The sequence below is a fragment of the Leuresthes tenuis genome, unplaced genomic scaffold (genome assembly GCF_036924035.1).
Source record: "Leuresthes tenuis unplaced genomic scaffold, fLeuTen1.0.hap1 SCAF_9, whole genome shotgun sequence".
NCBI classification, from domain to species: domain Eukaryota; kingdom Metazoa; phylum Chordata; class Actinopteri; order Atheriniformes; family Atherinopsidae; genus Leuresthes; species Leuresthes tenuis.
The window spans coordinates 25,047,194-25,070,261 of record NW_027325363.1 but is presented as its reverse complement, the minus strand read 5'-3'; the positions used below and the strand labels follow the sequence as shown (position 1 = coordinate 25,070,261).

Genomic DNA, 23,068 nt, shown 5'->3' with positions numbered 1-23,068 from the left:
AGCCTGGCATGAGAAGAGACAACAAGAAGAAAAACACAAACAGAGAAATGCTACACATTCAACTGTGTTCAAAAATGGGCAGAGCCGTGTTGATAGAAAGAGTAACACAGCATTTAAGTACAGTGCAGAGGGCTTGCAGGGCCTTTCAGGGTTTCTGTTGCATAATAACCTCAGCAAGTGGCTTGAAACAGGATTTCTAAAGATCCACTCATTCATATGCAGTTTTCAGCAGCACATAAAATAGTAAATTGTTTCTTTGTCGAATTAGAGACTAGTGAGCATTTGTTAAGCATTTCAAATATAAACTTTTCCATCAATGACTCACATCTATATGTCTTTTGTATTGTATTGTATACTATTGAATCATTTCTTTGTAATAGCATATGGATTTTTTTTTAGTTATGGAAGGTGTATCGTCCACTAATTATTTCACTTTGCTTTCTACCAAGTCCTGAGGGAAATAATTGTCTCTTATTTGCTCACTGCTCTACTGTGCTCATTAGTCAGTTGCTACCTTTGACAGTCTTCTGCTTTAGTGCTGGGCATCTAGTCTACAGAGACTATATTTGAGTTTTTATCAGTTTGTTTGCTGCTGATGAAAGCAATATTGTTGATAGAGTACAGCAAGTGCCCATCTTAAATATGCAGGCCCCACAAATTAAGACAGTAAGCTAGGAGATGCAAAGTTTTGGACAGTGCAAAGTCTGATGATTATTCTTCATGTGTTCATCCCTACGTGCAACACTTCCATTGTGCACCGCAGTTCTTCTGTTTGTTAATATGAAAATGATTAGTGCAGCTCTAGTTTTTCTGCAGTCACTTATTTGATGCTGATGCTGTCGATCAATATACGTCCTGTATATTTCAAAAGTAATTCAAAGGTCAGAAAAAAACACAGCAGATTGTTGACAGTTTTGTCAAAGCTGACATTAGGTCATATAAGGTTAAGAAGTGCAGCTGGGTATTTCAATCGGTTCATTTTCTGTGGGTTAAAGTGTTGCTGTAGTTCCAATTCTCTTATCATTTCTGATAAACCACGAAACACACCCCTCACCTCACCTTTAACCCTCCACACAACCTCATCCCCGGAGGATCAACTCAGTGTTACCATCAGATACAGTGCCATAGTACTGCAGTTATAAAAACCATATCAGCACATGAAAGAGCTTCAGAGATCAAACTGTACTCATCATAGCTCTGTGTCAAAGTATCTCAGATAAAGAGTGGAAATAGAGGAGGCATTAGATGACAGTTTAATCAAATTTATATATGTAAATTGATAAACCACAGTCTGATGCATAAACTGCATCCTCAAAACAAACCATCCAGCAACTTTTCTTTAACTGGCACCAAGCAGCTCAGAGATTTAGCACTAAAAATTGTCATGAATACTTTATCAACATATCCTCACACTCTTGCTGATAAAGTAGTTCCAGCTGGCTGAAGCTTCTTATCCCAAAATTATTCTGAAAGAGAGCTTGACGTTGGAACTCTCGGGGAACAACTTGAGTTTGGTCGCCATTGGGCGAGTAATATATTTTCCAATTCTTTAAAACTTTGTTTTAATGAAACCAAGAGAAGAATCTCTTTACTGCAAGTCCCTAAAAATACCGCAGAAATTAGCTGCTGCCTGTCTGTGAACGTATCTATCGATGCCTCTCTCAATCTTTCATCCATTCCAGGCCATTTGAGGGAGTAATTGCTGGAGTAGGCTTGCTGGGAGGAAATGGGGAATGAAAAAATAGTGCGGTTAATTCTTACAGGGCATCAGCTTAATGTGTGGACAGAGAGGCATGTGCACAAACTACAAAAAGCTTTGGTTAATGTAATACATACAGTGCAATACAGGCATTTAAAGAGAGTGTTTACAATAAAACACTGAAACCTGAACCTCATATCACTTGCAAACACATACACACACTCTCGTTGTTCTGAGGGAGATATGGGGTGGACCCTGTCCTTTGGTTTACACACAAACAGACACACACACACACACACACACACACACACTAACACATGTGCATATAAAGGGTTGGGCCCCTGAACTTTCTCTCATCATTTGAAAAACAAATCTCAAGGCAAACTGTTATTCATCCACACACCTGTAAAAAAAATGCCTGCAGACTACAATGGACGCTGGGAGATGGTGAGCAATGAGAACTTTGAGGACATCATGAAGGCAATCGGTAAGTACGACTCATAAATAACACATAAAACATTGCACAGAAGGAAAAAATGCGGCTTTTGTGTCTTCTTAGCCCGAAGCACCAGATGGCTCCATTCAAAGACACGACCAAGCAGAGAGGAAGATCTTATCAAAAAAATCTGGCATGGGTGCGACAGATATTATGAGAGAGCATTAGTGTGAGATAGAAAGGTAGAGAGAGATTAGGATTAAACAGGAGGACTGTGGCACTTCTTCATTTCCTAATTGAGCTGCTGTCAGGCCAAGTTAACCTCCACCCTTTGAGCAGTTGCTGTGTGTTACAACGCCAAATAAATAGAAAGAAATGAAAGACGGATTCCCATCCTGGATCAGGTGACAGGCCGGCTCCTCAGGAGAAAAAAAAAAAAAAGAAAGCTCTCCTACTTTTTGGTTCATCATTGATCAGGCCCAGAAACACTTTCATTATTCAAGACTATCTGCAATTTATAAAACAACCCCAGCACAGTCAGCACACACAGAATCCTGGAAATCCTAAATGCCTCCAGCTCATTTCCATAGAGTGGATAGAGAAATGACATCCTTATGGAAATGGGAGAAAAATAACATTCAGAAGGGTAAATATAGAGGCCTCATCTGTAAGAGTAATGGGCAGAAATTGAATTTTCATTTTAGAGCAAATAGGATATGAATATCTAAACAGTCAATATGGGTGGTTCACTTTGCCAGCTGAAAGGGGAGGAGAATCTCATTTAGGCCTGTTCTGACTTGGAGCAAGGTCATTTCCAACGGGTAATTCAGACTGTCAGAAGAACCAATTGGAGAAAAGCATAATAAGCATCCAGTTGTCACCTGTGTGCTTCTGGGAGTGTGTGCTTTAGGTGTATCTGTGCATACACAGATGAAAAAAGCCTTCACATCTCCATTACGCATAAAACATTGGATTTGTTTATATTTGCAGACATTGACTTTGCCACCAGGAAGATCGCTTCCCACCTGCATCAGACAAAACTGATTGTTCAGAACGGAGACAAGTTTGAAACCAAGACCACAAGCACATTTAGAAACTATGAGGTCAACTTCACAGTGGGGGAGGAGTTCGAGGAGCAAACAAAGGGCCTGGACAACCGGAAAGTCATGGTTGGGCTGCTTTCTGAATTCCTTTACTTGCATTATTTTCAGATATCAGTTGAATTATAACCATTAAAACCAACCACCGATGCACTGTCCAATGTTTGAATGTTTCTCTGGTGATGCAACAGACTCTGGTCACCTGGGATGGGGACAAGCTGGTGTGTGTTCAAAAAGGGGAGAAAGCAAATCGCGGCTGGAAACAGTGGATCGAGGGAGACTTGCTGCACCTGGTGAGAACAAGAGGGTTAAATGTTTGGCATATTTGCCATGGGATGTGCTTTTCCTGTGTGTCCCTGGTGCCAGTCCAATATCATTATCATTAACAGGATAAACATTAAAAGAAAGATGCTTGATGGGATCTTTCTCAGTTGCAACATACTGACTTGTCTCATATCTGAGGGCAATAGTAATAAAAATCTACCTATCTGAAAAACTCAGATAGATATAAGCTGTGTGTGTGGTTGTGCAACTGTGCTCAAAGTCTGAATGTCTGTGCCTTTCCTTTCAGGAAATCACGGCTCTTGACAAAGTCTGCCATCAAGTATTTAAGAAAGCACAATAAGATGGGAGGGAACGTTGTCTGTACAAAACCAACTGCTGTGTGTGTAATGTTGCTGTCTGTTGAAATGTGGAGAGCTGTAATAAAATGATCAAATACAACTTTTCTGCTCACTGTTATTCTGATTTAAGGTTTTTCATAGTAAAATGTGCACCACAATGACCAAAAAACAACACATGATCCAGCTTTCCTAAATGCTACCTGCTATATTCTGAAGACAGAATCCATAAGAGAGGTATCATTTTTGTATGAAAGGCAGGTAAGCTGAAATGGTGGAGAAAAGACAAGAGACATCCAATGCTAGCACACACACACAGGTAAGAAAAAAATAAAATTAAGTTAGCAAGCCCCCTGTGATATCAAAGGCAGTTAACATGTTTATAAAACAGGAGGAGTCAAGTGCTGATGAAAATGTTTCATAATGGTGTTATTAGGAGGAAGCAAGACAGAGAACAGATATCTGCTCAGAGAAAAATAGTCTCAGTCAAGTTTGTTGTTATTTCATCATGTTATGGTATCTCAAGTCCTTTCACACTCAGCATGACAAGAATGAAAATAATGTGAACAGAAGTGTATGATGTTGTTTTTTGGTGAGGGGAATGGAAGAAAAAGTCTGAGACATACATGACAGCAAAAAAACGGACACGAGCGCACTGAATAATGATCCCAACTGGCAGCAACACTGTCCTCCTCACCATTTATTAAAAATACATAAGTGCGAATATTTCAATTTTGACAGTGACAGTGAAGGGTGAAAGGCTTTCTCTAAAATGAAAATGAATAATTGGATTTCTGTATACTATTAAACAAACTGAGATAATAATGATATCCAATGTATTCAATAATATCCACATAAAATTTGTACGGCTCAAAGTCAACCCGAAGAGCTATCAAATTTGACATAATTTAAACGGCCAAACTAGTCTTGCACTTCTTCTGCGTTCTGTGGGTTTTTAGGTACAACGTGTTCTCCTGGCTTATTTGCCGGATCTAGAGCTGCACTCACAGGAAGAGCCAAAGAATCCACGTAGCCAGAAAGAAAAGAAAAAAGCTGAAAACCGACAGAGACATCAAAACAGGAAAGTGTCGATTTTTGTTTCAAAGTAAAAGCTTTCATACATACTTTAAAAGATAACTAAAAATAATGAAAAAAAATGTGCTCATCAGAAAAAAAAAACCGTTGATGTCATCAATGACAAGTGAAATACTGTAGAATTTTGTTTAGCGATATATGACTACATCGACCTTTATATTTGCCCATTTGATGATTATTTTACAAAATGAAAATAAGATCAGGCATTGTTTTTGGACCTAAAGGTAATTATACAGAAGGAACCGGTAAATGGAGTCTACCATGCCCTTCGTGTACAAGATTATACTGAGTTTAGAAGTTATTTCATGAATTGTAGAGAACTGATTTACAGGTGGTAAATAATCTGTACTAGAATTCATGGTGCTTTCTTCTTGTCAAGAATTGGTTTTCCTTTTTATCGAATGTAAAAAAAATTGAAAATAAAAAGAAATAAATAATTAAACAAAAGTTTTTGGTTTTTGGTAGGTGTGGTTACGCAGCCGCGTAACCACACCTATGAAAATACTCAGCGGAAGTAACGTTATTATTTTCTCCCGCTTGGTTGTCAAAGTTTATCGACTGAGATCCGCAGAGCGAACTCAGCCAGTGCAGGGAGCTTTCTTTCTTTACAGGACAGCTTTCTCAGAGACACACTGACGTGAAGACATGGTAGGTGTAACAAACACACAAAACTTTACATCACTGCCTGAAATTGTTTGCTGCTAGTAGTATTGTTATGACACTGCTTTAAATCACTAGTACCCTAAAACTATGACACTCCATACGATCGCATGCAGGGACCATTATAAACTTTATACGTTTAAGCTTAAAGTATTACATTTGTACGATTTTGAATAAATGCATCAAATGAAGAGTGGGAGGAATAAAATAATAGTCTAGTGTTCACTGGCGTGAACAAAACTCGATCAGGCATGCATACAAAATGTGGCATGGGAAGTGGCAACAGACACACCCCCTCCCTAACTACGCCCCCAAATCTGAAATTAAATAAAGGGAGATTAACGAGAAAAGCCGATGAGTGACACGGTTGGTTCACTGTGATTATCCCTCGTTAAAACAGCCTCTCCGGTTGGACATCAAGCGGCGGCTGACAGCTCGGTCAGACCGGGTGAAGAGCGCGGACCTGCACCCCACTGAGCCATGGATGGTGGTCAGCCTCTACAGCGGCACTGTTGTGGTGTGGAACCATGAGAGTCAGGTCACTATGAGTCCGCTGCTCATCCATCTTATCACTCATTCACACTTCACCTCTCACCGCATTCAGTCATTACTCTCGTGGGAACAGTTTATGTACTTCTTTGTTTTGTGTTTATGATGCTGAGGATACTTTAAGTCATCACAGTTGCTTTGCTTTTTGCTTTGACCTCTGTGCAGACGATGGTGAAAACCTTTGAGCTGTGTGATCTGCCTGTCAGAGTGGCCAAGTTCGTGGCCAGGAAACACTGGATCATTGCTGGAGCAGTAAGACTTTTAACCCTCGTGTTACTTTGGTGAAAACTGGGTTATTTTTGCCAAACTAATGTCTGCTATTGTTGCCTGTAAAAACTCACAGTGTGTCTTCTTTTCAAACCTCCATGACGCTGCATGTTACTGGTTATTGTCATCCCCTCAGTTTTGAATGTCATTTGCACATTTTATTGTAAAACTAACAATAGTTCAGTTTTCAGGTCACTTCAGATGTACTGACCATTGGTGGTAGAAGCAGTTTTGTAGAATTGTGTGCACTTTTAGATCATCTTGTCTGCCCGTAGGATGACATGCAGATCCGTGTGTTCAACTACAACACTTTAGAGCGGGTGCACATGTTTGAGGCTCACTCGGACTACATTCGCTGTATCGCCGTCCACCCCACACAGCCCTTCATCCTCACCAGCAGTGGTAGGCGATCTTTGCTTGCACAAAGCTACATATCAAACGCTCAAACTGAGATATTGGCTATGTACGGAAGCCTATTGTATGTGGTGTGTGTGTTTTTCAAGATGACATGTTGATCAAACTGTGGGACTGGGACAGGAAGTGGGTATGCAGTCAGGTGTTTGAGGGACACACTCACTATGTCATGCAGATTGTCATTAACCCCAAAGACAACAACCAGTTTGCCAGTGCCTCTCTGGACAGAAGCATTAAGGTACACACACATGGATCACACACAAACATGAAAGCATTTACTGCTCGTCACGAAGGACAACTGTTTTAGGACATGCGCTGTTAAAGATTTTGGTTTAGGGTAAAAGGGAGAAATATGGGAGAGAGAAAACGTTTCTGTGTTTACAAGAGTTCTGAGAAATCTAATCTCAGTTGTAAGAAACATTAACACTTAAAGCACCAAATAAGTGAGACGTACTATTTTCTTCAATTTGTTCACCGTATTCAGTTACTTACTAAGATACAAATTGTGCTGCAGGTGTGGCAGCTGGGCTCCAGGACTCCTAATTTCACTCTGGAGGGCCACGAGAAGGGAGTGAACTGTATTGATTACTACAGTGGAGGAGACAAGCCCTACCTCATATCTGGGGCTGATGATCACCTTGTCAAGATCTGGGATTATCAGGTAATCACACACACACTGGACTGAGTGCTTTTTATTTTGTTCCACTTTGATTTGTGATAAAAAAAAATCTTATTTCTGTGTCAAAGAGCATGCACCTATTTTACGAATGCATCATCTGGCAAAACACAGACAATAAAGAACATATTTTAGCATTAATTACAACATAAATGTTCAGAATTCCTTTAACTTTTAAGACAATATGCAACACACTATGGGATCTAAAAGGTATTATGCACTTTTTATCACACTGAACAATGTATAATACCTGACAGACTGGCTGGCTGGATAATGACTGTTTCAACCCAAATGTACACAGCTTTGGTTTAGTTTGTATATCATCAGCCCAATATTCCTTGTTCTAGAGTCTGACCAACATATAGTAACAGCCAGCAAATATTTTTCAGCTTATAATCAGCTTATTAGGGCCTCTCAAACTTGAATGAAATGATAAATGGACTACCTTTTATGTTGAATTTTTCTACTTTTTCTGACCTCTCAAAGCACTTTACACACCAAAGTCATCCATTCACACAAATCTGTTCATTTTAGTCTCATCACCTCTTAGTCTTGATTGTATTTCAGTTTGTAAAGTGATTTTTCTCCATCATACATGTACTCTGATGTATGTTAATGCAGATGAATGCACCAGGTCCAATGTGAGATTCAGTGTCTTTCCCAAAGACTATTTAACATGTAGACGGTGAAAACCAGGGGTCAAAGCTCCACTGAACCTCCACTGAACCTCCAGCCATTATTGGTATTGACATATGCGGTATGTTGTAAGACGTGCCCAGTCTGAAAACTGGAAGGAAGGAACCAGAGTGGCTCTGACTCCATGATTACAACTCTGGGCAGACAGGGAAGCAGAGTCAGGCGATATCATCAAGATAAGTTGCCTAACTAGTTTGTGAAATCTACTTCTGGAAGTTAATAAGCACCCAAACACATCATTTCCACTTTTTGCTGTCTCTCTAATGTATGAAAAGAATGATTTACATATATCTTAGTCAGAATTTGTTACCCCTGAAAACTGGTGTGTTGATGAGCCCCAAAAGTCCAATCAAAGTATAATGAACTCCTATCGAGATCTTTCTCATCCACCTGTTTTTTTTTAATATTAATTAATTGATTCAGTGATCAATGTGCACTGTACATTTCTGTTAAACTCACATGTTCCAATCCATTTTATATAAAAGGGAGAAACCGTGGTAGGAGTGTCTATAGTGGAAGCAAAAATGCATTTCTGAAAGGCTTTCTGTCTATGTTGATATTTATGTCAACATTCACTATTAATATTGATAGCATACCATCAAAGTAGACGTGGTCATATGTAATAAACATGGTACAGTACACTTCACATGATAAGTGGACTGCATCTGTTTTGTCTTTATTTACCAGAACAAAACTTGTGTTCAAACCCTGGAGGGTCATGCGCAGAATGTGACATGCGTCAGCTTCCACCCTGAGCTGCCAATCATACTTACAGGCTCCGAGGATGGTGGGTAAAACTGGCAGAAAACACACACAGACACACAATCATGCGGCAATCCAATTTCCCCAAATGAGCACAGAACCATGGTTCAGTTTGGCTACTTTATCGTTCCATAGGCACCGTTCGAATATGGCACTCCAACACTTACCGACTAGAAAACACACTCAATTATGGCATGGAGCGGGTGTGGTGTGTATGTGGACAGCCTGGCTCCAACAGCGTGGCTCTGGGCTACGATGAAGGCAGCATCATCATCAAGGTGTGTACTCTCTTTGAGACTTGTAAATTTTTTAAATCAGGTTTTCTGCTTGTACAGTACAAAGGGCTGAGCTTTGACTAAAAGAATATAGATACATGGAAGGTCTCTGGTGATGGCCTTAGTGTCCTTCAGACTTTATTTGTTCTAGTCTTCAGTTTACCTTTTGAACTAATCTTTATTTCATTTACTGGGATCTGCTACTGCAACTCTAAAACAGCAGCTACAAACTGACTGACTAAACATGTTTACATGACATGTTTTACAGCAAACTGAATTTTGATTTTGCATTTTAAACGGTAAAATTGTTCAATCCCACAATCCTCACAGGTAATAAGAGGGCGTGAACCGTTTATCTGTCACAGCAGCTTTGACCAGTCATATAATACACTTTCTCAGGTAGAATGATGTTATATAGCAGGTTGCACTGTGTAAGGCTCTTTGACCTCTTAAGGTGCCCTTCTACTGACCACAAACTACCCATACCTGCATTTCCACATACTTAGTTGATTTTATTTTTTGTCACGTCTATCACCCCATAATTCTTTATTCCCTCATCTTATGTCTCAGTTGGGTCGGGAGGAGCCGGCTATGTCCATGGATGCCAGTGGGAAGATCATGTGGGCTCGTCACTCGGAGGTGCAGCAGGCCAATTTGAAGGTGCTGGGAGAGACTGAGATACAGGACGGAGAGAGACTCCCGCTCGGTGTCAAAGACATGGGCAGCTGTGAGATTTACCCACAGACCATCCAACACAGCCCCAACGGAAGGTGAGCCATTAGTGATAGGTGGAGGCATTGGTGACAAAAGGTCATGGGAAAGCCAATGAGAACACTGGTTCAGAGGTGCGGATTACCTTTCTCTCTCCTCTTACCAAAATTACTGCAAAATTATTGCTATTCAGTCCAGTTGTATAAAATTTTTTTAGATTTGACACTTTTTCATGAGTTCATGTACACACACTTTGTCTACTTAATCTTGACTTAATGACTTGTGTAAATAATTGTTGTGGGATGGAAATTATTGGAATTAAATGGTATGCAGAGTTCATCTTGCTGTAAAAGCAGAAGCCAGGGATACTGACACCCTCCCAAAATGCCCAGATTACTGAGATTGCTTGGCCCCACTGGCCTGATCTAGCACCAAATCTACTGAATTTGGACAGTGCAAATTCTATACAAAGTCAGTACACACCCATCAGTGCAAGATAAGCCATATACTGGTATGTGATCCACGTAAAGTGCAAAACGTTATATACGACGGGTATTTGTAAGATTTGTTGATGATATGGCTAAACTCTGTGTTAAGGCTAATATTAAACCAGGACTGTACTGTATATCTATATTCTACAGTGTAGGAATTACACACAACCCTTTTTGACTGGTAACATTGTCGCTACCAGCATGCTCGTTGACTTTTTGAGGTGAAACGTGTGTAATTTCCTTCTTTGAGGTTTAACTTTCTTCTCTTTTTTTCTTTTTAGATAGGTTAGTAATGTGTGTCTTTCTACACTGGCAGATTTGTCGTGGTGTGTGGAGATGGGGAATACATCATCTACACTGCCATGGCCTTGAGGAATAAGAGTTTTGGTTCTGCTCAGGAGTTTGTCTGGGCACATGACTCCTCACAGTAAGTGTTCCTGTTGAATTAAAGGAAAGCTTTAGAAATGTAGGGAATGTGTGCTTTCTTGTTCATAGTTTGATGTGAGGCACAAACATAAAAGCTACCAGACATTTATCTCAGGTGAGCAGAAATACTGAAAGCTTATAGTCTTATAGGAGGTCATGGAAAGAAATCGGAGAATGTAGTTATAGCCAGCAAGTAATGCTACCTTTAGACACAGCATGGCTCGCTGTTTCCTTCAGATGTCAAACATTATAGCAGTATGCTGAGATTGTATAACATAAATTAGCTTCAACTTCATATTTAACACAAGACTCAGAGGGCGACGTTGATTTAATCTTCTCTCATCGGGAAGCAAATGTGTGTATTTCTCAAAATCACCACGACTCCTTTGACAGTTTAGAAGTACACTGAAGAATAACTGAATTAACTCTTTATAACTGTTTATTACGTTTACAGGTATGCCATCAGGGAAGGCAACTCTATGGTGAAAATATTTAAGAACTTTAAACAGAAGAAGACTTTTAAACCCGACTTTGGGGCTGACAGTAAGTTTCATTCCCCATTTTGTCATACATGGTGGGTTTAGTGTATGTCTGTGTGTACAACACGTATGTGTCTTCACCTCTATGTGTAATAATTCTTCGTTGCCCTTCAGGCATCTTTGGTGGCGTCCTACTGGGCGTGAGGTCGAACAGCGGCTTGGGCTTCTACGACTGGGAGAATGCTGATTTGATCCGTCGTATTGAGATCCAGCCTAAGCACGTTAGTCACAATCCATTGAGAGTAGTGCACAGTTTATTGAGTTGGCCTTCCACTAACACTTTGCTTTCCGGTCTGCAGATCTTCTGGTCTGACTCTGGGGACCTGGTGTGTATTGCTACAGAAGAGTCTTTCTTTGTGCTGCGCTACCTTCCGGAGCGGGTTTCAGCAATCCAGGAGTCCAAGGCGGAGATGACGGAGGATGGGATAGAGGATGCCTTTGAGGTCAGAATTTTTTTTGTTTTTTTTCGTGGTGTTCTTTCTGTCTGCTATATTTGATTAATTTCTTCTTGTACGTGTTAATGCATGCTGACCAGGTGCTGGGGGAGGTCCAGGAGCTGGTAAAGACAGGTGTATGGGTGGGCGACTGCTTCATCTACACCAGCTCTGTTAACAGACTCAACTACTACGTTGGAGGAGAGATCATCACGATAGCTCACATGGACAGGTATCACACTTGTCAATTCACAAAGAAAAAATAATGTTTTGGTTTATTCTTAGTTTATTGATACTTTTAATTAATTTTCTTCCAGTAGATTAAAGATATTGTAAAAGTGAGTCTTAAAAACAGGTTACTCTCTGGTGTACTGTAGGACCATGTATTTGCTGGGCTACATCCCAAAGGATGACCGTCTCTATCTTGGAGACAAAGAGCTCAACATTGTCAGCTACTCCCTGCTACTCTCTGTCCTGGAGTATCAAACGGCTGTCATGAGGAAGGATTTCAGCACGGCTGACAAGGTTCTGCCAACAATCCCCAAGGAACAGAGAACCAAGGTCGCCCACTTCTTGGAGAAACAGGTTGGACTGCCCTCCTGACATTCGATCCTTGAAGCTTGTCTTTGTGCTTTTCTTTCTGCTTCAACTGACTAAAAATCACAAATACGGATGAATACATAATTTACAGCTTACATTTGGTATTCAGATTGAGAAATAACTCTGAGTAGAATTTCTTTGCGTGTACTTTATAATGCAAATGTCGTCGGGAGGATTGTTCTATTGCAGTCTTTTTTTCTGTGGGATGTTTGTTTTATCGTTTGCAATGTTTTCTTGTTTTGCATAGGGCTTCAGACAGCAGGCACTGGCTGTGTCCACCGACCCTGAACATAGGTTTGAACTCGCTCTGCACCTGGGGGAGCTCAAGACAGCTTACGATCTGGCACTGGAGGCAGAGGTCAGAGACAAGTTTCTAGTCGTTGTGTAAGGCTGTCCTTCAGAAAGGAACTCTTGCTCACCATCTCAGTATAGTGTGACAGCTTGCTACCACATAGTATCTGAGAGAAAGTACTATATGAACTCATTTTGCCCTGATTAAAGTTTTCTGAGAGAAAGAGTCTGAGGACTTTATGTGTGTTACCTGGAGGATATGCACATCATAATAAAAAAATCCATGTTAAATTGTTTTCTTTCATTAAAACTTGTGTTTTAACCGAATATTGGTCTGAAAGGGTGAACCTTGGAACGTCAACAACACACTGCTTCAGAGTGTATTACTGAGGCTCATGCACTATGTCGTGTGAGAATCCTTACTCTGGTCTTTTTGGCATATGTTTTAATATATGTTCTCTTTGGCACACTCTGCATGTGGGGGCTTCAGTCAGAGCAGAAGTGGAAGCAGCTGGCAGAACTCGCCACGACAAAGTGCCAGTTTAGCTTGGCTCAGGAGTGTCTGCACCAAGCACAGGATTATGGGGGATTATTACTACTGGCAACCACCTCAGGCAATGTGGAGATGGTGGGCAAACTGGCTGAGGGGGCAGAAGAGGATGGGAAGACCAACGTTGCTTTCCTTACCTACTTCATGCAGGGGCGGTGAGTGTTTGAGCAGGAAAAGGAAAGGAGCTGGTTTTATATATTTTTATCTTCTCACCACTACTCTTCTTTTTCTTTTTTTGATTCACCCAGATTGGACAAATGTCTGGACCTGCTTATCAAAACAGAACGACTGCCAGAGGCTGCATTCCTAGCAAGAACATATATGCCCAGCCATGTCTCAAGGTAAAGTTTTATTTTTTCTCAGAGTGCATAACAAATTACTGAGAGGTACACTCCCGAATACTGGCTGTATCTGTGGGCATTCATGTGTCAGAAGACACGAATGGTCAAAATAAGTCCCATTTCTGCTACTTCTGCTGCATATGCCTGTCTTCCTCCAGGGTGGTAAAGCTTTGGAAGGAGAGCCTGTCCAAGGTTAACCAGAAAGCAGCAGATGCTCTAGCTGACCCAAGCCAGTACAGCAACCTGTTCCCTGGCCTCCAGCAAGCCGTGCTGGCTGAGCAGTACCTGAAGGAGACTCATGTCAGGGTCAGACCTGCTGCCGAGTATCCGCTTGTCACGGTCAGTGAGAGAGTCAGCACAACTGTGTTTTAAAACTTTAACAAACTACGAAGACATTTTATATTACACTATGCACAGGAATAGGTTGTAGTAAAAAACTGTAAAATTGTGCATCGTTTTAGTTGATAATAATATTTTTCCCCGTTTCTCCATTCTTCAGCCCAATGAGAATCGACATGTTCTGGAGGAAGCTGCAGGCTTCGTGCCCAAAGGAGAGATCACTGATCCTGAGGTGAGGACACAGATCTACACATTTACTGTACTTTTCAGACATGGCAGTCGTATGTTTGTCTCATGCCTGAATAAGTGCCAAAGTCACATCCTGTCAATGGACAGAACAGTTGCAAGTCGAAAGTGAACACTTCAGTAATATCAGTGCAGCTAAATCAGAAAGATGTCAAATGAAGCCCCAACCAGGTTCTTATTGGATTCACTGTCAGAAGCACAGATGACTTCTCATGATGATTAATGCTTTCACCGTAGCTTATGCAAGATTCTGTTTAAGCTACAGTGATTAGCTTAAGCTATGCTCTTCAGCGCCATCAAACAAACGTCTGCATTGCTGCTCCATCTGTAAAAAAAGTCCAGTCACGTCTCAGTGAATCCACAGGAAACATTTGCAAATAAAACCCCTATGTCTAAATGACAAAAAGCAAAAATGTAATGTATTCAGCTGAGGTTTATCATTTCAGAAAATCATCTGACTAAGAATCTGACACCAAGACACATACTTGGAAGAATTCATTGTCTAGTTTTTGTGCCCAATTATTCTGTTCTTGCTGTACAGGAAGAGGAGGAGAGCGTGAGGGGAGCCCTCGTTGCACCCGTGGTGATGGAGATTGCGCACTCAGAAGCAGTAGTAGTGGACGAGCCCATTCAACTAAAGCAGGATTCCGGTACTGTTCCTGTTTCAGTGGCAGAGGAAAAATATGTCGTGACAGAAGAGGACTCACCTCCTGTCATTGAAACTGAGGAACAGGTTGAGCCAAACCAAGAACAATCTGTGTCTTGTGAGGTGGAAGACGTGAAGGAGGACAACATTGTGAAATCAAAGACTTTGGTCACTGTAGAGGAATGCTTCTTACAGGAGTCCATCGCTGAGGTTCCAGCCAAAGAGTCAGAGATGGTAGAGTTCAGTTCAGTTGAAGACGTCAGCTCACCTGTTGAGGTGATTCTTCAGGAAGCAACTCCTACAGCTGAAGCTCAGCCTTCTACCTGTATTTCTGAACGAGAAACCATCCTGGCAGCTGAAGAGGAAACGAGTGAGGCAGTTGCAGTAGAGGATGTCCTAGTTAACACCGACATGCCAGTTGATGTGATAATTTCAACAGAATCTGTAGTAAGTGAGAAAATATCTAGTTATGACAAACTGGAAGCGGATATCATCCCGTCAGAAGAGCCAACCATGACGAACACAGCAGCAGAAGAGACTTCCATTGCTAAGGACCTCGTTCTAGAAACGGCACAGTCACACGAAGCAATAGAGCAGCTCATCGCTTTCGAAAGCTCAGACAGTCCAGTCCTGGATGAACCCGGCACAGTCGAAGATTTGACCTTTGATCCACCACAAGACTTAGCTGGAGATATCCTGACAGCGTTAAAGCCAGTCTCAGCACAAGAGCCAAAACAAAAGGAAGAAACCACAACGCCTCTGGTTCAGACAGAGAACAAGGCGGAGGAAGCTAAGCCAGAGATTTTAGGCTCAGAAGAGAGGACTGCAGCAGAGGAGGAGGCAGGGTCTGAAGAACCAGCAGAAGACCTTGAAGCAGAGCTGAATGATGAGGTAAATAGCAGGTTTTAAACTATATAAACTCTTCAACATATATTTATATATATAATTATCCACAGAATTAGTTTGCTTTAAAGCAAAGTATTAACCCAACACCTTCCTATCTACAAATATTTTAAATTGCAGGACTTGGATGATCTGGATCTGGACAACTTCGATCTGGAAGATCTGGACACCGCAGATGTCAACCTAGCAGACGATCTGCTGGGTGAATGAAAGCAGCCATTTAAAGAAGGGCGTTCATCCACAACGAGTACATTAACATTCCCTTTGAAGAGAGAGGGACAAAAGTATTTTATATGGAAAATGAGGATTACTTAAAACTAGGGGTTGCTTTTATTACACCATCAGATATTTAACGTCAGGACTTTTATCTTTTGATGTTCCTCAATCAACTGAAGTCCACTGTTGATCAGTGTTATGAAAGCCTCTGAATAAGAACAATATTTTTAGAACAATATACCTTACTTTGCAAGGACAACTTTTCTGAATACCATGATTCTTCTGTGTAGAAAAACTGTTCAGAAACACTAAATAATCCAAAGAGCCACTGGGTGCTATTCCATACCTTTTTCTCCCATTGCTGTTGTTCATAGTGTGATTTACATCTGAAAGCCACAGTCAACACAGTTCATTTCATAGAAAATCACATAAACAAAGGGCAGTGTTGCTGTTACAAGTGCCTTTACAGTTGCTTGTTTTAATGTTGTTTTTTTTTTTCTCTTAAAGACGAATGGATGCTGCTGCTGAATTAAAATGATCTCATCTCAATGAAGTCCCCTTTATTATTCAGGCTTCAGATTGTATTACTCCGAAGACACAACATTCAAGTACAAAGACTGTTTTTATTTTGCTATTTACATCAGTGTTACTCAGCAAGTTAAATGAGCTACACAAAGACAAATTCTCACCGTAAGAAACATTTCTTATGCTGAAACAGCTAAAGGCGTCAGGTTAACTCAGACTTATGGCGGCTGAGTGTAAAGTTTTTCTCTCAGTCATGATGCATCTTTGACCAAAGCAGGGAAAGAACAGAAACCATCACCTTTTTTTTTTTTTTTTTTTTTAAATACTGGAGTTAAATCCCATTCTGTTCCTCTGGATTGTGAAGAAAAATCTTTCTATTTTGGTGATGTGCAGTTAGGCAGCTGAGCCCTCAGCAGCCTTCTGCTCGAACGTCTGCAGAGCCAGCTCAATGTAGCCTGACCTCTGGGACTCCCTCTGGGCATAGATCTGCAAGGACAGCGTCACACGTCAACATAATGAAAAAGGACACAGCTACACTAAGATTGGGGCTGTCCAAAAGAAAACCCTTACGTGCAATAAATATTAATAGTATTGGTAGAAGGCTTACTAAACAGAGCTAACATAGTACCTCCGTTATCTACATTGACTAAATAAGAGACCTTTACTGTCATTCTCAATGACCCTCCCTGCTCCTTTGGCATCAGGGAGCTGTGAGCATTAATTAGACTTGATGTATCCTGGACCTGGCCCCACAACTTCCACGCAGGAGCCAAACCTCTCAGGTAGGAAACTTTAGAGGAGACAGCCTCGACTTGACCTCACAAGCTACTCTGACTCCTGATTTACCCCGAGCATCCTGGGAGGACAGTATTTTTGGTTTTTTTTAGCGAGATCAAACGGCTATACACATTACAAAATCAATAGGGGTGTAAAATAGAACAATGAATCAGCAGATGTTCTCAGTCAAGGTTGAGTTGTTTTCACCTTAAGCAGGTCGGTGCCTGTGGCCTGTTGGCTGGCAGCTTCCTGAGCTGACTCACTGTGAGGATGTACCATGTGGAACAGAGACACGAGGCTCACAGCATCCTGGAGCCTGCAGAAGCAAACACAAAAGTGCTCTTAGCCTGCCGGCAGTAATGGTATGTCTACAACTGCTCGATTTAAAGGCAGGTGAAAGAAAAAAAAAAAACAAGAACTCACAACTCATTCTTCAGCATGTCCACGACGAGCCCATCTACCCTACGAGCACTGACAAGGTACCAGGCCATGCCTCCAAAGTGCCTGGTGGATCGCAGCAGTTCATATTTGCCATGCTTGTCCAGATCCTCATATGTGGCCGCATGCACCTAGTCAATGAACATAGAAAGAATTTATAGTATTTTCAATATACTCCTCACTGTGATTCGCCAATCTGTGGCTCGTCATCCTAAGGCTCTTTATATGAAACAAGAATCTCATGTTCTCATGCCCGTCTGCAATATTTATCAAGTGAGAGGGAAAGAAAAGTGGAGAAATTCCTGAACTTATTAGCATTTATGATTAAAGCTAAATATTTTTTGTCCTAGAAACACCTCCAAAGACCATTAACTGTGTGAATTTTCGTTAACTGGCATTTGGCCATCATGTTCTTTTTGAAGCCAGTCTTTTTGAAGCCAGAAGTGACCGTATATAGACAAGAAAATGGCCATTTGCACACTGACCAGGAGGAGTGGATCTGTTCTCCTAAATGACATGCACTAAGAATGCATTCAGTTAGTATTATCCATCCATTCATTCATTTTCAATACCCGCTTAATCCAATTTAGGGTCGCGGGGGGGTGGGGGGTAGAGCCTAACATACAAACTTCACACAGAAAGGCTTCAGTCGGGATTCAAACCAGGAACCCTCGAGCTGTGAGGGAGGCGACAGTGAGTATCATGTGAGTTAGTATCATACAAAAGAATTCATTTTTTTATGAATGGAAGTCTCTTTTTCTTTTTTCTTTTTTTCCAGCCAGTGATGCTTTGAAGCCATCACATTGAAGATTTATAGGGTATCTGGTGCACTTTAAGGCAGTTTTGCACTGGCTTGCCACCAGACTATGTCCAACTTTTACTTTTATTTACAGTCTACGGATGAGTCAAATTCCTATCAAACAAGGACACAGACTCAACAAGAGTAAAACAACAACATAAACAAAAGGTTTTCATCATTACTTCCATGGAAAGTTATCACTAAGACAGAGAGTTCTGCTCATTTTGGATTGACACTAATGTCATGCACAGCTTCTCAAGAACTGAAAAAATCCAACCAAGCTTTTTTTTCCTCCATTTTCAGCTCAAAAACAACAAGAAGTTCAGTTTTAACTTACTTTGATGTAGTCTGAAGAATCTGGCTCAAATTGGACCAGACACAAGTTCAACACATCTTCATGACGGTCCTGAGAGAACACCATCTAATATTTAAAAACAAAAAACAAAAAAACACTGATGTTCAACGCACACAAACACACGGGTTCAGTTATTTTGCACAACCGGACCTTTTGTCACGGCTGTGTAGGTGTTAAAAACCTCATTAGAGGGGCCCTATAAAATCTGTTTTATTTTTTCCCAAATTCCATTTTTGGTTTTGGGAATCCTGTTTTTTTCCTCTTTTACTCTTATTTTACTACCAAAAACAGTGTGTTTTTAATGTAAACACCAATTAAACAGAAATTAACTTAAATTTATTGAGGTGGAAAAAAAAAATCCTCAATACATCAAAAGTGCATCAACAACAAGCAGCAAGTAATGAAACTTTAGTTGACTTGTCATGAAACAACAACCAGACATTTTAAACTTCATCAAATTTAACTTTAGTTACTTAAGCTATAGGACTAGTTAGTCCTTGTGAGTTATGATCAATTGAGTGCTGGCAAAATTTGCAGAACAACAGTTCACCTGTCACATAAAAGTAATTTGGTATTGCTCGGCTCTGTACTGTAGAGTTAGTGCCGAGTTTCTGAGTTTTTTCGCCGACAAAGAGAGCCGTGGACAGCCGCTTCGCCGTGCTTACATTGTTTTGAAGGGGGAGGGGCTCAGTCTGTTGAGGGCGCTTGTTGTGCCACCCAGATTTGCTTCCCTCCGAGCAGTTTTCTCCAGACATACGTTCCTCTTCAACACGAAAACAGCATTTCAATCAAATTATGATAAAAAAATTCCACGTTAAAAAATAGATTCCGTTTTAATTGGCAAATTCCATCAATCATAGGGCCCTACATGACATGCACTTTTGGTTCAAGTCTTTGAGCTTAAAAATATCATATCCTGATCCCTATCAGGAACATTTATCAGGTGTTATGGCAGTTTAGTGAAACCAGAATTGGCTTATTAAATGTGGAAAACTAGAGAGCAGGATGCTGGGACTTGTAAATAACTTATCAAAATGTGCAGTCACAATGGTCATTTTCTGCTCCAAGTGTATACTATTTGAGTAGAGGGAAAATAGTCAGCAAGTACAATAATATAAAGAGGATTCAATACGTCGACTTAGTGATGTCAGAGTTGGAAAAATGTTCCCATCAGCTTGACTCTGGAATTTTATCCCATAAACTGAATTACGCTTTCATTTTATCTACTGCATTTTGGGGCAAAAGCACTCCAAATACTTACAAGAACTGTACTGACAACTGTAGCTCAGCTGGTGTACAACACGGATCAGTGCAGAAAAAAAAATAGTAGAAATGCTCGCAGAGATAAGGTCTGTTCGCAGCAGGTATCAATAAAAGTACAGCTCTTTGTAACAGTGTATCAACTGTGAAGAAAAGGCCTGTGGCAGGAACTGGAGGATAAAAAGTTACCAAAGACAGGAGAGAAACACTGTTCATTAATCCTGTCAGACATTTGCAGTTTCCCACCTTCAGGTTCTCCTCTTTGAAGATGAGAGGTGCTGTCAGCTTGCGTCCTTCCTTGGGGAAGTAGACCTGAACAAGCCGATCTCTCTCCTCCCAGGTTGCCTTTCTAAGAGTTCCGTCAGGCTCCCGTACAACTATGAACCTTTCCTGAGGGAATTCAAAGAGACGGACAATCAAATAGGTGCTCATTCAGTAACCTTGTATTAAGTATTTAGGTTAGATTGCCAACAATCACAGCAAGGCTGATACTTGTACAATTATCTTCACTTGATGTTCAGCTCCAAATACAAATTACACACACAGACACAACAGAACACAACAGTGTGTACCCTGTGTGGGATGTTGTAGGTGATGTCTGTGAAGACTAATTTGGCTGTGTCCATGCCATCCAGGATCCTATCCTCAGCCAGCACATCGTTGATGGGCTTCCTCTCTGAAAGAACGGGGGGCATCTGCAGCAGCTTCTGAGCTTGCTCTGTGGCCATCTGGAATGCCTGGAAACACACACAAGGAAGTTGATCAATCAAGTGTAACATGATGTGTGTGGGTATGTGTGTGGCTGAAATAGGTTAAATATTTAAAACAGCACCTGCTCCAGCTGCTCATCCGTCATAAGTTTATATGTGGGTGGCTTCAGCTCCTGTTTAATGGGTCGGAACACTTTCTGCAGGTCCAGGCCTGTTATCCTAGTGAGGATGTCCTGCACAGCTGGATCTGTGAACTGGGGCTTTGCATTGTCTGTGGGGGCTGCAGAGAACATCACAAACTTTAATAACTTTAAAAAAAAAAAAAGTACTTTCTATAGTTATCATACAGGCATCAATAGGGCTCAAAATAACTTTTTGACTGACTTCATGTGTAAAAAACACTTAATTATCACATGAGCCTTACCCTAAACAGTAACAATAAGAGTAACGCACTGTCTCAAATGTACAGGTCTTCTGGCTATTCACAAAAATCCAAACGGTTTACATAATGGTCTGCAAAAACCCTACTCTTATATCCGAAACGTTTAGAAGTCATACAGCTCAACAAAATATCAACTACATCAAACAGCAGCACCTCTTATGATTAATAGTAATTCCTTTGACCAAAGATCCCGTCGTCCTCAACTAAATAGGAATTGCATCAAGCAATATGAACCAGTATTCTCACGTTTATAAATCACTAAACTACCGAACCCATCTAACGTAAAATTACTATAATCGCTTTAAAAAGAATAAACTATACCATTACGAACTATGTAATTACAGCTATACATAACCTTACCATCTTAGGGTAAAGCCATTTGTCACCCGCACTACAGGTAGTGAGGCTAACAAAACAAGCTACAAGGTCAGCATTGTAAATGTGAAAATAATTCACATGCAATTCAATTCAAATAATAAAAACGTACCGTTTTCGTGTGTTTCGCTACAAAACGTCCTTACACTACACCTCATGAACGCTTGCTTACTCCTCTGCACATTTTTCACCCGAGAGTAGCTCCGAAACAGGTACCGTGCTGTACCGAGCGCCGCCATCTTTACTATTACCTCATTTACGCGACAAGGTCTCATGCCATAAAGAGCCAAGCTGTCATGGGATATGTAGTCCGTTGTAGTCTCAACACGCAATTGTCCGTCCTCACAACCGATGATGAATTGGACAAAAAAAATAACAGAAAAGTGTTTAACAATAACAATAACAATAACAATAATGATAACGATAATGATAACGATAATGATAATGATTCAATTGCACTTTTACCACCAGGTGGCACAATGCTACCACTTATCAGGCAAAACTACAGCTTGCCCTCAAAGCTATCACTGGCTTTGAAAGAAAAGGCACCGGCATAGATTTTTTTTATTATTTTCTTTTTTTTTCACATCAGAGTCTCACAGACATTTGTATTTATCTTTGTGGCTCAGCTCCACATAGCGCAGACACATTCCGTTTTCGCCATTACAATGTGTTCTTGACTTGGCTGATAACTGTTTAATCTGTCTGGAGGATAAGTTATACACTTCTTGCAAAGAAAAACATACACCAATGTTTCTAAAAACATTCTCTTGTGGTTTATTTTAAACTTTGGTCCCATTTAACACCAAACCATTGTGCTTATACATGTGACATATATAATTAGGAATAAAACTGAATGAAGTTATAAAATGTGTTTGCTCTCCTATCCATTATGCAGATGACTTCATATTTAATGATTACAGGCCAATGAAGTCATGTGTTTCTTTGATCTATTTCTCATTTCTTTTAAGTATGAACTTTCCTGACAAATGAATAAGAATTTCTTTCTTGTCGATAAGCTAGGGAATTTCAGCAGAAAATACCTTTTCTGACTTTCAGACTTTTTACTGACCACCTCAGGTGTCATTGAAAATGTACAATGCAACAATAACATTTTGATGGTTTCATAACATCAAGAAAGTGCAACAGACAAATTGTAAAGTGCAAACCAACATCAACTTCTGCATGTGTACATTCAATTCAATTCAATTTAGTTTTAGCTCCAAATCCCAAGAAATGTAATCTCATGGCACTTCGAAGATACAGTCCAAATCAAGTCAATTAGAATCAGTATCATGCATATGTCAAATCTAAATTATAAATTAAAGATAGATTTAGATTTTTTATTTTCCAGCGTCTCGCACAGGAAACTGACATAGTGTCAAAAAGTGTGGTGAGTAAAACT

At 40.4% G+C, this 23,068-nt stretch overlaps 3 protein-coding genes across 3 annotated transcripts; 2 read left to right on the top strand and 1 right to left on the bottom strand.

Annotated features, from left to right (window-relative positions):
* Positions 1 to 2,073: 2,073 nt before the first annotated feature.
* LOC140313802 (retinol-binding protein 2-like) lies at positions 2,074 to 3,958 on the top strand. The gene is made up of 4 exons (XM_072391780.1): positions 2,074 to 2,186; positions 3,126 to 3,304; positions 3,427 to 3,528; positions 3,807 to 3,958. Exons 1-4 carry the CDS (start codon positions 2,114 to 2,116, stop codon positions 3,858 to 3,860), a joined length of 408 nt encoding a protein of 135 aa, XP_072247881.1. The 5' UTR covers positions 2,074 to 2,113; the 3' UTR covers positions 3,861 to 3,958.
* Positions 3,959 to 5,574: 1,616 nt separating this feature from the next.
* On the top strand, positions 5,575 to 16,472 carry LOC140314666 (coatomer subunit beta'-like). The gene is made up of 22 exons (XM_072392990.1): positions 5,575 to 5,598; positions 6,011 to 6,148; positions 6,325 to 6,411; positions 6,702 to 6,828; positions 6,930 to 7,078; positions 7,355 to 7,501; positions 8,900 to 8,999; positions 9,110 to 9,252; positions 9,820 to 10,019; positions 10,768 to 10,878; positions 11,332 to 11,420; positions 11,531 to 11,637; positions 11,716 to 11,859; positions 11,952 to 12,082; positions 12,228 to 12,435; positions 12,698 to 12,808; positions 13,232 to 13,446; positions 13,540 to 13,632; positions 13,791 to 13,971; positions 14,132 to 14,203; positions 14,759 to 15,754; positions 15,887 to 16,472. The coding sequence occupies exons 1-22, from the start codon at positions 5,596 to 5,598 to the stop codon at positions 15,974 to 15,976; spliced, it is 3,642 nt and encodes a 1,213-aa protein (XP_072249091.1). The 5' UTR covers positions 5,575 to 5,595; the 3' UTR covers positions 15,977 to 16,472.
* Positions 16,473 to 16,884: 412 nt separating this feature from the next.
* mrps22 (mitochondrial ribosomal protein S22) lies at positions 16,885 to 21,923 on the bottom strand. The gene is made up of 8 exons (XM_072392992.1): positions 21,776 to 21,923; positions 20,969 to 21,126; positions 20,709 to 20,873; positions 20,383 to 20,526; positions 18,859 to 18,942; positions 17,708 to 17,853; positions 17,492 to 17,600; positions 16,885 to 16,993 (listed from the first exon to the last, which is right to left on the bottom strand). Exons 1-8 carry the CDS (start codon positions 21,900 to 21,902, stop codon positions 16,901 to 16,903), a joined length of 1,026 nt encoding a protein of 341 aa, XP_072249093.1. The 5' UTR covers positions 21,903 to 21,923; the 3' UTR covers positions 16,885 to 16,900.
* Between the last annotated feature and the right edge of the window lie 1,145 nt (positions 21,924 to 23,068).

What these genes read in the sequence shown, in the direction of transcription:
- LOC140313802 (XM_072391780.1), top strand. Translation starts at nt 2,114, where the DNA reads ATGCCTGCAGACTACAATGGACGCTGGGAGATGGTGAGCAATGAGAAC. An exon ending in TGGACAACCGGAAAGTCATG is followed by an intron (nt 3,305 to 3,426) that starts GTTGGGCTGCTT and finishes GTGATGCAACAG; the next exon opens with ACTCTGGTCACCTGGGATGG. An exon ending in AGGGAGACTTGCTGCACCTG is followed by an intron (nt 3,529 to 3,806) that starts GTGAGAACAAGA and finishes CTTTCCTTTCAG; the next exon opens with GAAATCACGGCTCTTGACAA.
- LOC140314666 (XM_072392990.1), top strand. An exon ending in CAACACAGCCCCAACGGAAG is followed by an intron (nt 10,020 to 10,767) that starts GTGAGCCATTAG and finishes CTACACTGGCAG; the next exon opens with ATTTGTCGTGGTGTGTGGAG. An exon ending in ATGCCCAGCCATGTCTCAAG is followed by an intron (nt 13,633 to 13,790) that starts GTAAAGTTTTAT and finishes GTCTTCCTCCAG; the next exon opens with GGTGGTAAAGCTTTGGAAGG.
- mrps22 (XM_072392992.1), bottom strand. Translation starts at nt 21,902, where the DNA reads ATGGCGGCGCTCGGTACAGCACGGTACCTGTTTCGGAGCTACTCTCGG. An exon ending in TCAAAGAGGAGAACCTGAAG is followed by an intron (nt 18,943 to 20,382) that starts GTGGGAAACTGC and finishes TTTAAATATTAG; the next exon opens with ATGGTGTTCTCTCAGGACCG. An exon ending in ATTCTTCAGACTACATCAAA is followed by an intron (nt 17,854 to 18,858) that starts GTAAGTTAAAAC and finishes TTCATTGACTAG; the next exon opens with GTGCATGCGGCCACATATGA.